We start from the raw sequence: 18,381 nt of genomic DNA on the forward strand, positions 1-18,381 counted from the left end.
TTTATATATGTAATTTTTTATTTTCACCATTTTTTTAAAGTGGTTTGACATGTTCCATGTATAGGTGAGGGTGTGTGCAAAGTCTCCTTGGGCATGGGGAGCCAATGGCACAGTTCTATGGATCCTGGCTGTTGTTAACTTGAGATATAGCAGTAAATATTATTTAATTGCTTGTTGATTGTGTTGAGTGGTCACCACAGAAGAGTAGAATATATTGCATGTAATCAAAAGAAAATAGTTTTGGCTTAGTATACCATTCTTAACATACTGCAGTAAGGAGAAAGATTTATTATTAAGAATGGAATGGGAAGGTAAAAAAAAATGCACCTGTTACAGTATCCTCTTAAAGTGGCTATAGTAATTCTGAACAATGTCAAAAGGCATTCTGTAGGGTTGTCTGAACTACTACTTACTGTAAAGATACATTTATGCTTCCTTTTTAGTGGACTTACCGTGGATGACTCTAAACTTGATGGGCCTTTACTACAAATTTTATTTATGAACAATAATGTTTCAAAGTAAGTTTGTTTCTTAGATTGACTGAGTTTAGCATTCATAATGTTTGGATCTGGTGTGGATTCTAGAGCAGTGGTTCCCAAACTGTGGTCACTGGACCACCAATGGTCCGCAAGATTCATTCAGGTGATCTGTGGCATGTCTGTACAATCACAGTTAAAAATCATACTGCATCTGGCACAGCGCATTACAGTTGCTGCAACTGGCAGAAAAATCTGTGAAGACCCTCAGCAATTTTCAAGTGGCCATGAGGAAAAAAGTTTGGAAACCACTGTTCGGGACCCACAAGTCTTCTGTGCTCCAATCTAAGGTGGATCACACTTGTAGCTCCATGTCTCTTTTTAAAAAACGAACAAACTTACAGTTGGGGGGGAGGTAAGTGAGAACTGGAGACACTGGGTAGTTTGGTGAGAGTAAAGGAGATAAATCATATGTGATTTCTTTTTAAAAAGTAAAATTAAAAAGAAGTTCCCACACTGTAGGTTGCTGTCCGAGATCTAAAACAGTTGAAAGCTATTGCTCTAGGGGTGATTGATTGATTGATTGATTGATTGATTTTGTATCCCGCCCTTCCTCCCAGCAGGAGCCCAGGGCAGCAAACAAAGCACTAAAACACTTTAAAACATCATAAAAACAGATCTTAAAATACATTAAAACAAAACAGCATTAAAAATATTTTTTTAAAAAACAACTTTAAAAAAGGGTAAGAACATTATTAAAAAAACATTTTAAACAATTCTGACACAGATGCAGACTGGGATAGGTCTCAACTTAAAAGGCTTGTTGAAAGAAGAAAGTCTTCAAAAGGCACTGAAAAGATAGCAGAGATGGCGCCTGCCTAATATTAAAAGGGAGGGAATTCCACAGGGTAGGTGCCACCACACTAAAGGTCCGTTTCCTATATTGTGCAGAACAAACCTCCTGATAAGATGGTATCTGCAGGAGGCCCTCACCTGCAGAGCGCAGTGATCGACTGGGCATATATTTATTTATTTATTTATTTATTTATTGTACATTTAGACTGCCCTTTAGCGACAAGCTCTCAGGGCGGTGTACAACAGAATAAAACCACATTAAAATACAGGTGAGTGTGGGTACAATACAACTATAAAAACATTTTAAAAGCAAGGTTAAGACAAAGATTAAAATAAAATTATAATTAAAATTAAAATGCCTGGGCAAAGAGGTAGGTCTTTACCTGGCGCCGAAAAGATAACAAAGAAGGCGCGAGGCGTATCTCATCAGGGAGGGCGTTCCATAATTCGGGGGCCACCACTAAGAAGGCCCTAGATCTAGTTATTGCTCTCCGGGCCTCCCTATGAGTTGGGACCTGGAGAAGGGCCTTCCACGTCGAGCGTAGCGAATGGGTAGGTACATAGCGGGAGAGGCGTTCCGCCAGGTATTGCGGTCCGATGCCGTTAAGGGCTTTATAGGTAAGAACCAACACTTTGAATCTGGCCCGGAAACGTATTGGTAGCCAGTGCAGTTGGGCCAGGACAGGTGTTATATGGTCAGACTTTTTAGTCCAAGTAAGAACTCTGGCCGCAGCATTCTGCACCAGCTGAAGTTTCCGAACCGTCTTCAAAGGTAACCCTACGTAGAGTGCATTACAGTAGTCCAATCTAGAGGTTACCAGAGCATGGATAACTGTGGCGAGGTTCTCCCTGTCCAGATAGGGTCATAGTTGGGCTACCAGCCGAAGCTGGTAGAACGCATTCCATGCCACCGAGGCTACCTGAGCCTCCAGTGACAGGAGTGGATCTAATAAGACCGCCAAACTACGGACCTGCTCCTTTAGGGGGAGTGTAATCCCATCTAGGGTAGGTCGGACATCAACCATCTGGGCAGAGAGCCCCCCCACCAACAGCATCTCAGTCTTGTCAGGATTGAGTCTCAGTTTATTAGCTCTCATCCAGTCCATTATCGCGGCCAGGCAGCGGTTTAGGACATTGACAGCCTCACCTGAAGAAGATGAAAAGGAGAAGTAGAGCTGTGTATCATCAGCATATTGCTGGAAACGCACTCCAAATCTCCTAATGACCTCACCCAGCGGCTTCATATAGATATTAAAGAGCATGGGGGACAGAACTGAACCCTGCGGGACCCCATATTGGAGTACCCAGGGACTCGAGTAATGCTCCCCAAGCACCACCTTCTGGAGACGATTCTCGAGGTAGGAGCACAGCCACTGCCAAGCAGTGCCTCCAACTCCTAAGTCCGCAAGTCACCCCAGAAGGATACCATGGTTGATGGTATCAAAAGCCGCTGAGAGATCAAGGAGAACCAACAGAGTTACACTCCCTCTGTCTTTCTCCTGACAGAGGTCATCATACAGGGCGACCAGGGCTGTTTCTGTACCAAACCCTGGCCGAAAGCCCGATTGAAATGGATCCAGATAATCAGTTTCATCCAAGAGAGGGGTAAGACGGTCTTTCAGGTATCCTGGTCCTAAGATGTATAGGGCTTTGTATGCCAAAACTTGGCCCGGTAGCAAATGGGCAGCCAGTGCAATTCTTTCAGCAGCAGGGTGACACGTTGGTGATACCCTGCTCCAGTGAGCAGTCTCGCCACCGCATTTTGCACCAGCTGCAGCTTCCGGACCAATCTCAAGGGCAGCCCCACATAGAGCGCATTACAGTAATCCACCCTAGAGGTTACCAGTGTGTGGACAACAGTGGTCAGGCTATCCTGGTCCAGAAACGGCCGCAGCTGTCTCACCAGCCGAAGCTGGTAAAAGGCACTCCTAGCCACTGAGGTCATCTGGGCCTCTAGCGACAAAGATGGATCCAGGAGCACCCCCAGATTACGGACCTGCTCTTTTAGAGGGCGTACGACCCCGTCCAAAGCAGGCAACTGACCAGTTATCCGAACTCTGGAACCACCAACCCACAGCGCCTCCGTCTTGCTAGGATTCAGACTCAGTTTATTGGCCCTCATCCAGCGCACCACCGAGTCCAGGCAGCGGTCCAAGGCTTGCACGGCCTCTCCCAATTCAGATGTTACGGAGAAATAGAGCTGAGTATCAGCATACTGCTGACACCTCGCCCCAAAGCTCCTGATGACTGCTCCTAAGGGCTTCATATAGATGTTAAACAGCATTGGGGACAAGATGGTACCCTGCGACACCCCACAGCACAGCTGCCAGGGGGCCGAAAGACAGTCACACAAATGCTATTATCTGAGAACGACCTTGGAGATAGGATCGGAACCACTGTAAAACAGTGCCTCCAATACCCATCTCACCAGGTCGACCCAGAAGGATACCATAGTCAATGGTATCAAAAGCCGCTGAGAGATCAGTTAAGAACAACAGGGTCGCACTCCCCCTGTCTTTCTCCTGATAAAGGTCATCCATCAGGGCGACCAAGGCCAAATTCAGTCCCATAACCAGGCCTGAACCCAGACTGGGATGGGTCAAGATAATCTGTTTCATCCAAGAGTGCTTGCAGTTGTTGCGCCACAACCCTCTAAATCACCTTCCCTAAGAAGGGGGTATTTGCAACTGGTCGGTAGTTGTCACAAACCAATGGGTCCAGGGTGGGCTTTTTCCGGAGTGGTCGAATCACCACCTCTTTCAAGGTGGCTGGAACCACTCCCTCTCGCAATGATGTGTTGACCACACCCTGGAACCACTCGGTCAGACCCCCTTGGCAAGTGTTAATAAGCCAAGAAGGGCAAGGGTCGAGAGGACACGTTACTGGCCGCATCATTGCAAGCACCTTGTCCACGTCATCAGGCCGCATCAACTGAAACCATTCCTAAGAAGTTGCAGCAGACGTTGCACTGGACACCTCATTGGGGACTACAGTAGATGTACAGTAGATTGCTACGGAGGCGAGCAACTTTACCCTCAAAGTGCCTTGCAAACAATCGACAGTGGGGCCTCTTAAGGGTCTAAGACTCCATTTCCTGGAGTTGATGTCAACAGACCCCTGACAATACGGAAAAGCTCCACCAGACAGCTACTTGCAGATGTGATGGAGGCAAAGAACTGGGCCTTCTCCGCCACCCTCACCGCCACACATTAGGCACGGTTATGATGTTTTACTCGTGCCCGATCAGCCTCACAGCACGTCTTTCACCACTTGCGCTCTAGCCATTGTCCAGCCTGTTTCATTGCTCTTAGCTCACTGGTGTACCAAGGTGTAAGCCGGGCTTCACAGTGCCGGAGAGGGCACTCGGGGGCAACTGTGTCGAGAGCCCGATGCGCCTCACTGTTCCACAGCATGACAAAGGCTTCAACAGGGTCACCTGCTCTATCCACTAGGAACTCCCCCAGGGCATTCAGGAATCCAGTGGATTCATTAGTCTCCAGGGTCGGACCATCTTAATCTGTCCACCACCCCTGCAGGGAAGGATCGGAGCCATAAGTCTGAACTTCACCAGGAAGTGATCTGACCATGACAATGGGATGACATCCACCCCCGCTATCTCCAGACCACCCCTTCCTCCATCTGGAGCAAAAACCAAGTCGAGGGTGTGCCCTGCCCTATATGTTGGGACAGTAACAAGTTGAGACAGCCCCATGGTCATCATGGAGGCCATGAAGTCCCGAGCCAGAACAATAGAGGCAGCCTCAGCATGGACATTGAAATCATCCGGCACTATCGTTCTGGGCTCCTCCAATGCCGCAGCCAAGATGACCTCCACCAGCTCGGTCAGACAAGCTGCGGAGCAGCAGGGTGGACGGTACACTATCAGCAACCCTAGTTTACTGTCTCCTCTGCCCAACACCAGGTGCAGGCCCTCACAGCCAGCTCCAAGACAGAGTGGTTTCCTGGTGACAGAGATGCTCCACGAGCTAGAGGGAGCCCCAGCTGACAAAGCGTCAAGGCGAGTTAAGCAGCAGAGCGAGTTCGGCAGCAGGGCGAGGAGGCCAGGGCCCCCCACTCTGCCCTTCTGTTCCCTGACCTCAACCAAACCACAGTCTCCAACCTATTGATGTAATAAACCTCAAACAAAACTATGCAGGGAAGAAGCCAGCAGGCGTGTGGGGGCTTTCCAGTGTTTTGCACAGCCTGCAGCATGTACGACTATCTGCCTGTTGGACAGCAGTCGTGGGTGTGCTCTTGGTGCAATGAGCTCCTGGCTCTCCAGGAACGACTTCATTTCCTTGAGGCCAAGGTGGCAGACCTGGAAAAGCTGAGAGAGGCAGAGAGGTGTGTAGAGGAGGCCTTCAGGGACGTTATAGCTGTGTCCCACTCCAACGATGATAACTCTCCTGCTATCATGGAGAACAATGGTCTCGGGGAAGGAGAGCATCCAGCTGAGGAAGAGGGAAACGATCCCTTAGAAGGGACCCATTCCTTGGGGGATGAGCAGCTATCGTCTCGTGCCGAGGATATATCTCCAGGGGGTGGAGGGATCCTTGTAGTGGGTGATTCGATCATTAGGAACATAGACAGTGGGGTGTGTGATGGGCGTGCAGACCGCAAGGTGTTTTGCCTGCCTGGTGCGAAGGTTGCGGATATCGCCCATCGTTTAGATAGTTTGGTAGACAGTGCTGGGGAGGAGTCAGTGGTCGTGGTGCACGTTGGCACCAACGACATAGGGAAATGCAGCCGTGAGGTCCTGGAAGCAAAATTCAGGTTGCTAGGTAGGATGCTGAAAGCCAGGACCTCCAAGGTGGCTTTCTCTGAAATGCTACTGGTTCCACGCGCAGGACCAGCCAGACAGGCCCAGCTTTGCAGTCTCAATGCGTGGATAAGACGATGGTGTCGGGTGGAAGGGTTTAGATTTGTTAGGCACTGGGGAACATTTTGGGACAAGCCAGGCCTGTACAAAAGGGACGGGCTCCACTTGAACCAGAATGGAACCAGACTGCTGGCACTTAAAATTAAAAAGGTGGCAGAGCAGCTTTTAAACTGACTGAGGGGGGAAACCCGACAGGAGCTGAGAAAGGTCCGGTTCGGAATAAACCTCCCCCCTGGGATAAAAACCAAAGAAATGATGAAATTTTAAAAGGGGTAGGCCTAGAAGTAGGCATTGTGAGAGCAGGGGCACAGGATATAAATTCAGAAGAGCAAAATTACCACAGGCCAAACCACAAGTGCCAAAGACACTTGAAGAGAGACACTGCTTACAAGTGCCTGTACACTAATGCTAGGAGCCTCCGAACCAAGATGGGAGAACTGGAGTGCTTGGTCTTAGAGGACAGCATTGATATAGTGAGCATAACGGAGACCTGGTGGAATGGAGAAAACCAGTGGGATACGGTTATCCCTGGATATAAACTATATCGGAAGGACAGGGAAGGACGTATTGGTGGCGGAGTCGCTCTATACGTGAAAGAAGGCATTGAATCCAGCAAACTCAAAACCCCAAAAGAGGCAGACTCCTCCACAGAATCGTTGTGGGTGGTGATACCATGCCCCAGGAGGGACTTAATACTGGGAACGATCTGTCGTCCCCCTGATCAAAATGCTCAGGGAGACCTTGAGATGAGATATGAAATTGAGGAAGCATCCAAACTAGGAAATGTGGTAGTAATGGGTGACTTCAACTACCCGGACATAGACTGGCCGCATATGTGTTCCAGTCATGACAAAGAAGCAAAGTTTCTAGATATTCTAAATGACTATTCCCTAGACCAGTTGGTCATGGAACCGACCAGAGGGACGGCAACCCTGGACTTAATCCTCAGTGGGGACCGGGACCTGGTGCGAGATGTAAGTGTTGTTGAACCGATTAGGAGCAGTGACCACAGTGCTATTAAATTAAACATACATGTAACTGGCCAATTGCCAAGAAAATCCAACATGGTCACATTTGACTTCAAAAGAGGAAACTTCACAAAAATGAGGGGATTGGTAAAAAGAAAGCTGAAAAAAAAAGTCCAGAGGGTCACATCACTCAAAAATGCTTGGAAGTTGTTTAAAAACACTATATTAGAAGCTCAACTGGAGTGCATACCACAGATCAGAAAAGGTACCGCCAAGGCTAAGAAGATGCCAGCATGGTTAACGAGCAAAGTCAAGGAAGCTCTTAGAGGCAAAAAGTCTTCCTTCAGAAAATGGAAGTCTTGTCCGAATGAAGAAAATAAAGAACACAAACTCTGGCAAAAGAAATGCAAGAAGACAATAAGGGATGCTAAAAAAGAATTTGAGGAGCACATTGCTAAGAACATAAAAACCAACAACAAAAAATTCTATAAATACATTCAAAGCAGGAGACCATCTAGGGAGGCGATTGGACCCTTGGATGATAAGGGAGTCAAAGGTGTACTAAAGAACGATAAGGAGATTGCAGAGAAGCTAAATGAATTCTTTGCATCTGTCTTCACAGTGGAAGATATAGGGCAGATCCCTGAACCTGAACTAACATTTGCAGAAAGGGATTCTGAGGAACTGAGACAAATAGTGGTAACGAGAGAGGAAGTTCTAAGCTTAATGGACAATATAAAAACTGACAAATCACCGGGCCCGGATGGCATCCACCTGAGAGTTCTCAAAGAACTCAAATGTGAAATTGCTGATCTGCTAACTAAAATATGTAACTTGTCCCTCGGGTCCTCCTCCGTGCCTGAGGACTGGAAAGTGGCAAATGTAACGCCAATCTTCAAAAAGGGATCCAGAGGGGATCCCGGAAATTACAGGCCAGTTAGCTTAACTTCTGTCCCTGGAAAACTGGTAGAAAGTATAATTAAAGCTAGATTAACTAAGCACATAGAAGAACAAGCCTTGCTGAAGCAGAGCCAGCATGGCTTCTGCAAGGGAAAGTCCTGTCTCAGTAACTTATTAGAATTGTTTGAGAGTGTCAACAAGCATAGAGGTGATCCAGTGGACATAGTGTACTTAGACTTTCAAAAAGCTTTTGACAAGGTACCTCACCAAAGACTTCTGAGGAAGCTTAGCAGTCATGGAATAAGAGGAGAGGTCCTCTTGTGGATAAGGAATTGGTTAAGAAGCAGAAAGCAGAGAGTAGGAATAAACGGACAGTTCTCCCAATGGAGGGCTGTAGAAAGTGGAGTCCCTCAAGGATCGGTATTGGGACCTGTACTTTTCAACTTGTTCATTAATGACCTAGAATTAGGAGTGAGCAGTGAAGTGGCCAAGTTTGCTGACGACACTAAATTGTTCAGGGTTGTTAAAACAAAAAGGGATTGCGAAGAGCTCCAAAAAGATCTCTCCAAACTGAGTGAATGGGCGGAAAAATGGCAAATGCAATTCAATATAAACAAGTGTAAAATTATGCATATTGGAGCAAAAAATCTTAATTTCACATATACGCTCATGGGGTCTGAACTGGCGGTGACCGACCAGGAGAGAGACCTCGGGGTTGTAGTGGACAGCACGATGAAAATGTCGACCCAGTGTGCGGCAGCTGTGAAAAAGGCAAATTCCATGCTAGCGATAATTAGGAAAGGTATTGAAAATAAAACAGCCAATATCATCATGCCGTTGTATAAATCTATGGTGCGGCCGCATTTGGAATACTGTGTACAGTTCTGGTCGCCTCATCTCAAAAAGGATATTATAGAGTTGGAAAAGGTTCAGAAGAGGGCAACCAGAATGATCAAGGGGATGGAGCGACTCCCTTACGAGGAAAGGTTGCAGCATTTGGGGCTTTTTAGTTTCGAGAAAAGGCGGGTCAGAGGAGACATGATAGAAGTGTATAAAATTATGCATGGCATTGAGAAAGTGGATAGAGAAAAGTTCTTCTCCCTCTCTCATAATACTAGAACTCGTGGACATTCAAAGAAGCTGAATGTTGGAAGATTCAGGACAGACAAAAGGAAGTACTTCTTTACTCAGCGCATAGTTAAACTATGGAATTTTCTCCCACAAGATGCAGTAATGGCCACCAGCTTGGATGGCTTTAAAAGAAGATAAGACAAATTCATGGAGGACAGGGCTATCAATGGCTACTAGCCGTGATGGCTGTGCTCTGCCACCCTAGTCAGAGGCAGCATGCTTCTGAAAACCAGTTGCCGGAAGCCTCAGGAGGGGAGAGTGTTCTTGCACTCGGGTCCTGCTTGCGGGCTTCCCCCAGGCACCTGGTTGGCCACTGTGAGAACAGGATGCTGGACTAGATGGGCCACTGGCCTGATCCAGGAGGCTCTTCTTATGTTCTTATGGAAGTTCTGTAGGCCACAGCAACTCCTCCCACCTATCCCTGCAGCCTGTGCTGGTGGTGCAGCGAGTATCCAGGTGGGCAAAGCTGGGTCATATCAATCCCTCCAAGCTCACCCACCCAGGTCTCAGTAATACACACCAAATCAGCACCTTCATCCTCAATCAAGTCATGGATGAAAGTGGTCTTATTATGTACCGATCTGGCGTTAAATAACAACACACACAGGCCAGTAGGCACAGCAGATGAGCAAAGAGGAACCAATCCATGAGAGGAGTGGCAGCAAGGAACAAGGCGCAGATAACCTTGCCTTTGCCTTCTCAGGTAATTCACTACCTCCCCATAGCTATATTTCCCTCTGTCCTTAATCACTGAAATTGAGGTGGTATCACCCTGCATACTAAGACTCCTCCTGAACACCTAATATGGGCCCAACACAAGCCCACCAACAAAGCCTGCCAGAGCGAATTATCCCAGTAGGCCTCTACGAGGACTGAGAGCAGTCACACCCATTCAAACTTCTTCGCACAAGGCCCATCTACTCCCCCTCCTGTCTCACACCCAGGGAGGGCCAGCCTTCTGCCAGTTACAGACTGTCACTCTGAAGGCATCTGGCAACTTTCTCCTCTCATTCAGTTCACTGCACAGGCTCCCACCCTGTGCAGGAACTACACATTCGCCACACGCCCTCCCCACCACCAATCTCCTGTAGACTGGTTTAACAGAAAACAAATTTAAAAAACAACAAGAAAAAGTAATAGAAGAGGGTAGCGCCCTCGCCCTCGGTAATCCCTAAGTCTCCCGAAGGGCAGCTGGGCTTTTATGCCTCCTGGCCCAGCCAGCAGCTGTTGCAAGAGGCTGCAAGATTAACTGCAGCCTCTCTCTGGAGCAAGGGCCAGGCAGGGGGTCCCAGTCCTTGCAGCACTTACCAGGGACTTCAGCTGTCTAGACAGACAGCAGCCCAAAGGAGCTAGTAGCAGGCATCCAGATGCCAGATACTCCCAGGGCAGGTCTTCCTCAGTCCCCTTGTGTTGCAGCTGTTTAAAGAAAATGTTGCTCAAAACTTCCCATAGAAGGCTTGGTTTTATGCAGTCTGTGGTTTTCTTATGGTTTACTGTTTGTAAATAAATAATTTTAAAACTGCAACGTGAAAGGGATTTTGAATTTCTGCAGTGCTGCCAAAGCACTGCATAGGACAAATGCCTGGACATCTCTGCCTGTGGAAGTTTGATCTACAACAGCTTTCCCAGCCTTTGCGTCCTCAGATGTTGCTGGATTAGAATTCACATCATTCGTGACCATTGGCAGTGCTGGTTGGGGCTGATGGGAGTTGTAGTCCGACAACATCTGGGGACCCAAAGGTTGGGAAAGCTGAAGCCTTTTTTCAGAACAAAATCCTCAGCTTGAACAATGTATAAGAGCAGTACCTGAGAGAGACATGTTTCATGTACTGTTTAAAAACAGACAGCAACTTATCTATGATCTGTTCTGATAATATTTTGTGTAGGCAATATCATGAAGAAATAGAGGATTTTATATCTAGTTTAGTTCAAAGATATGAGGAGCAACAGAGAGCTGAACCTGACAAGACCTACTTCAATGTTAAGCCGCAGGTATTTATATATTAAGTGATGTAAATACATTTTTTCATTTTTTCCCTTTCTTTGTATGTATTTGAAGCATTGTTGCTCTTCTAGCCTTTGTTGATGATGCAAAGTAGATCAATTTTCTTAAAAGGATAAAAGAGAGGCACATAAGCTACATTTTCTTCTTAGAAATAACATGTTTCTGTTCATGTATCTGGTCCGTCAAAAACATCCTCTTGCAATGTTTGTTACCTTGTCATGTTAATAGTGCTTCCAAAGAAGCACTATTTCTTCAACAGAACAATGTACAAAGCCAAAAAGTTTCTTTAAAATATTTTGCCAGTTGAGAGAACTGTCCATTGCATTTTTGTTGTTGCTGTTATGTGCTTTCAAGTCGATTACTACTTATGGTGACCCTATGAATCAGTGGCCTCCAAGAGCATCTGTCGTGGACCACCCTGTTCAGGTCTTGTAAGTTCAGTTCTGTGGCTTCCTTTATGGAATCAATCCATCTGTTTGGCCTTCCTCTTTTTCTACTCCCTTCTGTTTTTCCCACATTATTGTATTTTCTGGTAAATCATGTCTTCTCATTATGTGTCCAAAGTATGATTGATTGATTGCATTTATATACCACCCCATAGCTGAAGCTCTCTGGGCGGTTTTCAACAATTAAGAACATATTTACAGAACCTGTAACAAAATAATCCATTCATACAAGGGAAGCAAAAATTTCCTATTTCCATAGGGAACAATGGCATAAAGGACATCAGTTCATGAACTATTAATTGAGATATGCATATATATACATTTGATCAGTTATTCATAATATTACCATCAATAATATTTTATTAGTCGCTTTCCTTGCAAAGTAATCAAAAGTAATTTACAACAATAAAATTAAAAGCAGTTATAACAAACAAACCCATTATAAGAACAAACACAACCTAAACACAGATCAAATCAGAGTGAAATGTCACAGGAATTAGAGGGGCATGTGAGTGCATGTGTACATGTTGTGCACACACACGTGTGTGTCTAAGATGCTGTATCTTTCACATCCATACGTAGAGATCGGGAATATCATGGCCTGAATGATCCTGACTTTAGTGTTCAGTGATACGTTTTTGCACTTGAGGACCTTTTCTAGTTCTCTTATAGCTTCCCTCCCCAGTCCTAGCCTTCTTCTGATTTCTTGACTCTTGTTTCCATTTTGGTTAATGACTGTGCCGAGGGATTGATAATCCTTGACAAGTTCAATGTCCTCATTGTCAAGTTTAAAGTTACATAATCTTCTGTTGTCATTACTTTAGTCTTCTTGACGTTCAGCTGTAGTCCTGCTTTTGCACTTTCCTCTTTAACTTTCCTCAGCATTCGTTTCAAATCATTACTGGTTTCTGCTAGTAATATGGTATCATCTGCATATCTTAAATTATTGATATTTCTCCCTCCAGTTTTCACACCTCCTTCATCTTGGTCCAATCCCGTTTTTTATATGATATGTTTTGCGTACAGATTAAACAAATAGGGTGATAAAATACACCCCTGTCTCACACCTTTTCCAATTAGGAACCAATCGGTTTCTCCATATTCTGTCCTTACATTAGCCTTTTGTGCAGAGTATAGGTTGCGCATCAGGACAATCAGATGCAGTGGCACTCCCATTCCTTTTAAAGCATTCCCTAGTTTTTCATGATCTACGCAGTCAAAGGCTTTGCTGTAATCTATAAAGTACAGGGTGATTTTCTTCTAAAATTCCTTGCTGCATTCCGTTATCCAACGTATGTTTGCGATATGATCTCTGGTGCCTCTTCCCTTTCTAAATCCAGCTTGGACATCTGGCATTTCTCATTAAAGCAACCCCGTTTCTTCTTAATTTCTCATTTCCTGCCTAAAATATCTTGTAGATGCCTAATTGAAAATGTCCCGTTCCCGTCCATTTTAATTCACTCACGCCAAGTATTGTCATGTTGATACATTCCATTTCTTGCTTGACAATTTCTAACTTTCCCTGGTTCATGCTTCCCACATTCCATGTTCCTATTGTGTGCGTCGTACAACTCCAGACTCTCACATCTGTGCACATCAGCCTCTGGGCTTCATTTTGGCTTTGACCCAGCTGTGTCATTAGTCACAGCGCTACTCGTACTTGTCCTTTGTTCTTCCCCAGTAGCTCGGTGAGTGCCTTCTGACCTGGGGGGTCTCATCTTCCAGCACTATCTCGTGTTGCATTCTGGATACTCTGTTAATAGGGTTTTCGTGGTAAGAGGTGTTCAGAGGTGGTTTACCATTGCCTTCCTCTGAGTTTGGATGCATCTTAGTCTGGTGTCTCAGTTTTGACCATTCCGCCTTGGGTGCCCCTGCTAGGAGTCTAGCCTCTTGGTCTAGACTCCTGACGGCATTGCTCTCAGCTCTCAAACCCCCTCACCACGTTAAGGTGTGCATCCTAAAGGGGGGGGTTGCATTTAGAGTTCCTTAAACCATCCAGTAATTTAAGTTTAATAAAACAGATTGGAGATCATCACTGATCGGTATGGGCATATGCAGTTACCTTATACTGAGTCAGACCATTGGTTCATCTAGCCTAGTGTTGTCTATGGGGACTGACAGTTAATTTCCTAAGACCTCAGGCAGGGGTCTTTCCCACCCCGAGGTCCTTTTGTCTTGAGATGCCACTGCATCCAAACCATGTGCTCTTCCACTGGGTGATGGGCTCTCCCTGAGATCCAGATGCTTGCCACCATGCACTCAGAGCTCCTGGGTGCAATGGGTTTTCCTGCTCACATCGGGGAAGAGAGCATCATCCTGCTTTTAAATTAAATTTAAATTAAAGGTTTCACACAGAGTGGGTCTTGAGCTGAAATTTGAAGGGGCATGGGAGAGAAAGTTGGCATCATGTGGGTCAGGGAATATGTGGCCTTCCAGATGCTGCTAGACACCAATTGTCATCATTCCTGCCAATAGGCCACGCTGGCTGGGACTGATGGGCATTGGAGTCCAACAATATCTGGAGGATACCAGCTTCACCATCCCTCATGTAAGTGTTCTGGGGATGAGTTCAGGCACAAAGGTGAATATAGATAACCTTAGTTTTGCAAACTGATTTCTTTTTCTTATTAGCCTTCTAGTTTTATATTGGAAGAAGACCACAAAGCAGCGAGCACAAATACATCAAAAAAAATCAAGGAAGCCTTTAGCGTAAGTTATTTCTCTTGTTTTGTGGTGTATGTGTTGGAATTCCGTATTTCAGATTTTCCAGCCATGGCATGAGAAAATGGCTAACAAGACTGGTAAATAGCCATGTGATTCTCATTACACTTAATTATTACTAAGTTGCTGTATAATTCTTGGAAGGCTGTATATCATATTAATTAGCTAGGCATTTAGTTACTGATGTGCAGGATGTAAGATCTTATCTGTAAATGAGAACCATTATTTTAATGTACTTAATTATATCAGAATAGATATATTTGTGAAATATTTAAGTACATTTTTAAAAAATGAATGTTGTCTTTCAATCTGATAAAATACTGACACTTTTTGACTCTTTCTACAGGTTGTAGGAAGTGTTCTCTATTTTACCAATTTTTGTCTTGATAAACTGGGGCAGCCTATATTAAATGAAAATCCTCAGCTGACAGATGGATGGGAAATACCCAAGTATCCTATTTAGTTTAATGTTGTTCCCTTTTCCTGCTAACACTGCTACTTAATGCAATCACTACTAAAACAGATTGAGACGATCTGCACATTTTACGTGTCTTAATTACATAAGTCTAGTGTCATATGGTACAGGGCACGCCCTGTTTGGTGAAATGTGATCTCTGGTGGATGGATTTCCTGCTCTGTTTAAAAATGCTGCTGTGCTTCAGTATTATATTTCTGAAAAGAGGGAGTAAGCCAGTGAGACACTACACTGGTCAGGCTAAACTCTGCTAGAAAGCGATGGCATGCTTTCAACAATAATAAAGCCATCTTTTCAAGCAAAATCTCACCCTCATACTATTGATTATGAGCTTTATCTTACTTTTCTTGAGCAAACAAATATTGTGTAATAACAATTCATGCCAAAACACATCTGGGCCATAGTCAGAAATCACAATGCACAAACCCAAATCTATTCTGTTTCATACAATGGCAATTCCTTATTGAACTCTAAAGATACCAGCAAGTTTTCACGCAGATTCTTTCTCTAGATGGACAAGAGATTCAAGTAAAGCCTAAAAGGTTTGTATTTCTCTAAACCTTTGAAGATATCTAGTTAAAAATCTGAAATGTATTTTGGTTGGTTAGTAATTGATATGACTTGGAACAGAGCAAAAGCATGGGTTAGATTGCTGGTGTAAAATGAATGCTTTAATTGTACTTAATGAGGTAATAAAGAGCATGCTCAGGAGCCAAAGAATCGCATATGTTGTTCAAGTGCTCAAGGGGGCTGAGGACTTGTGGATCCCAAACAGCACATCTCATGGTGCTGTTTTTAAAAAGCTTTTCATGATATGAGATAGGAAATGCAGTCTCCTCTGATGAAAAGTGTTGTGGGGGGCAGTCAAAGTTCTTGGGCACTTGGACATCCTTGGGCATGCACACCTAAAGCAACTCTGTAGCAGTTTTTGCCAATCTCGGGCACAATCCAACTCAGCAGAGGCTGGCAGAACCAGAGTCGGTAGAACAGACCGCCACCTCCATTCAGGAGCCTCTAGGAGGAGAGGACACTGGCTGCACTGGCAGGGCACTGTGGAAGGAAATGAAATGCATGTTTCCTTCCACCATCCCTTTTCCCCAGCATATCAGCCGCTGGGACGGAGGGCCACAGGACCAAGCTGAACAGGCTCAGGATGTGGCATAAGTGTCCCTCCCCATAGTCCTGCCCCCAACACCCCTTCGGAACACCCTTTTTGGGGCCTTCCCCCAGCCCCACCTGCACCAGGCTTGGCTGAACCAGCTGCACACAGGTTGTAGCCGAGTTCCCTGGCTGTGCTGGGGGGGGGGTTCTGCCGGCAGAGCCCAGCAGCACTGACACCCTTATACTGGGAGATCCGCTTATTAACTTGCATAAAGAATGAACTAGATGAGTCCTTAGAAGGGCATTTGACGAACAGATTGAGACAGCATTTCAATTTGAATTAAAAATAAGGATCAACACCCACCCCCGCCAGATCTATTAATTGGGGAGCGCTGCATGTTTTGATATGTCTTCAAATAGTAATTTTTCCCAGATATTTTGAAAAGCAGCACACAGGTGCTGTTGAAACTTGAAAGAAAATGACCTTCCACATAGTGGCTTAACTCATCATATTTCCATGCGCTGTTCCTTCCTCTTGCCTGCTTCAGTTTCCTCCCTGATTCCCACAAATCACCTTCAAACCTGAATTGGAAACCTCACTTCAAAGTAGGCTTCTAGTTCGGTTTTTCAGGCAAACTGCATTCACCTGATTTAGATGTTATGGGTATTTATGGTGGTAATATGAGGGAAAGAGAGAGCAGGAAAGCATACAGCCTATAGCAGGAGACAAACCATGGTTGGCCATTATGTCTAAGCCAGGCTGATTTCAACTCATCCTAGCCAACATGGAGGGGAAAAAATCTATACTTCATGTTGCTAGTCCTGTATATGAAGCATCTCATTTTACAGTATTGAACCAAAATGTATGTTTCATATTCAACCACCTTTTTGAGTTTTATTGTTCTTAACACTGGTATAACTGATTTTCCTCTGCTAGTCCTACCTCCCTACAGTTTGATTAGATTTTGTGAACTTGGACTGCAATTTACTGTTTCTTTATTGGCATTTAATATTTAATGTTGCATTTAAGTTTAAGTTGAAGGAAGTGTTTTTGTTTCCAGCATCCAAATTCCCACTAAACATACTTCATCTATATGTCACACTGGTGTAACATAGTTGCAAAACAGACTTTTTAAATGTTGTGACAGTGCAACTGTTGGTACACTTCACTATGCCTGCTTTTGTGCTATCACAGCTGATTATGAGTTTAGAGTATTAGGTATATGGGATGTTTTTTTAAAGGGTGTTGGAAATGTATGATGGAATTACATCTTTGTTAAGCCAGTATCAAACAATTACAGCATAAACTGTTTATTTTTATAAAGCAGGCCAAAATCTCACTGCTTCAATTGTGGCTCTGAAGACCACCAAATGAAAGATTGTCCACAGGTAAAAAATATTCCTCAGTCTTCCCATGTTCTGTCCTCTGGGCATGCTGATAATCAGATATAGTAGACTATGGGTTAATTTGGAAGCATTCAGTTGGGTTTTGCAAAATCCCACATGATAAAGGTATATAATCAGTTTGTACATTGTTGACTTGTTTTGAATTTTAAGACACTTTTTTGTTGCTCTGGGATCTTTAGAAAGAAAGAAAGAAATTGTATTCAGTAACATCTAGCCATTGTACAGCTATGAAATTGTAAAATATTATAAAATGGTTACAGCTCTGTGTAAAGTACTAGCCAGTTCTTGTAAAAGGAGCAGATTTCTAATTTCTAAGCAATCCCACGGATGAATCAAGTGAATTTGAATGTGTAACTGGAAAGCTGGCATTGTCCTGATTTCCCCCCCTCTATCTACATTTTAGCCACGAAATGCTGCCCGTATAAGTGAAAAAAGAAAAGAGTTTATGGATGCCTGTGGAGAAGCAGGCAACCAAACCTTCCAGCAGCGGTACCATGCAGATGAAGTTGAAGAAAGGTTTGGGAGGTTCAAACCAGGAATAATTAGGTATTTTTTCCTCACACTGAATAAACCAGCCTTTCCCAACCTGATGTCTTCCAGGTGTTTTGAACTACAAGTTCCATCAGCACCAGCCAGTATGGCTGTGCTGGCTGGAACTTGCAGTCCAATACATATGGAGGGTACCAGGTTGGAGAAGTCTGGAAAAACTGTGTCTTCCTTACCTGAATAGTTACAGAAACTGCAGCTTATCCATAAATGAAACAAAGCAAATTATTCTACAAGAGTTTAATTAGAGCTTTCAGTATCATGAGAGTTTAATTCTGCTCTAAGCAGCCATTTTTCCTGAAATCAGCTGGATGGGGGAGGCAGCTGCAACCCATTTCTTAACATGCTATCCGATGCACACTGGAAAGCTTCGGGGTGAAAAAATAAAATACAGGTAAGAACTTCATAGGATTACAGTGACATACCTACCAATTGTGATTTGGCATCTACTGTGTTCATGCAAATCAGTTG

General features: G+C 44.5%; 1 protein-coding gene across 3 annotated transcripts in view; it reads left to right on the forward strand.

Moving 5' to 3' along the window:
• ZCCHC8 (zinc finger CCHC-type containing 8) overlaps nt 1–18,381 on the forward strand; it is a 36,200-nt gene that overhangs the window by 3,910 nt on the left and 13,909 nt on the right. The window contains exons 3-9 of one of the 3 annotated variants that reach the window (XM_061602363.1): nt 444–518; nt 11,096–11,201; nt 14,292–14,369; nt 14,728–14,831; nt 15,333–15,398; nt 17,283–17,346; nt 17,768–17,910. In XM_061602363.1, coding sequence (XP_061458347.1) covers nt 444–518; nt 11,096–11,201; nt 14,292–14,369; nt 14,728–14,831; nt 15,333–15,398; nt 17,283–17,346; nt 17,768–17,910 — 636 coding nt within the window. Of the gene's footprint in view, nt 1–443; nt 519–11,095; nt 11,202–14,291; nt 14,370–14,727; nt 14,832–15,332; nt 15,399–17,282; nt 17,347–17,767; nt 17,911–18,381 lie in introns of those variants that run through there. The other 2 variants (XM_061602364.1, XM_061602362.1) reach the window with 2 other exon arrangements.

Source organism: Rhineura floridana, chromosome 19 (genome assembly GCF_030035675.1).
Source record: "Rhineura floridana isolate rRhiFlo1 chromosome 19, rRhiFlo1.hap2, whole genome shotgun sequence".
Classification (NCBI taxonomy): Eukaryota; Metazoa; Chordata; class Lepidosauria; order Squamata; family Rhineuridae; genus Rhineura; species Rhineura floridana.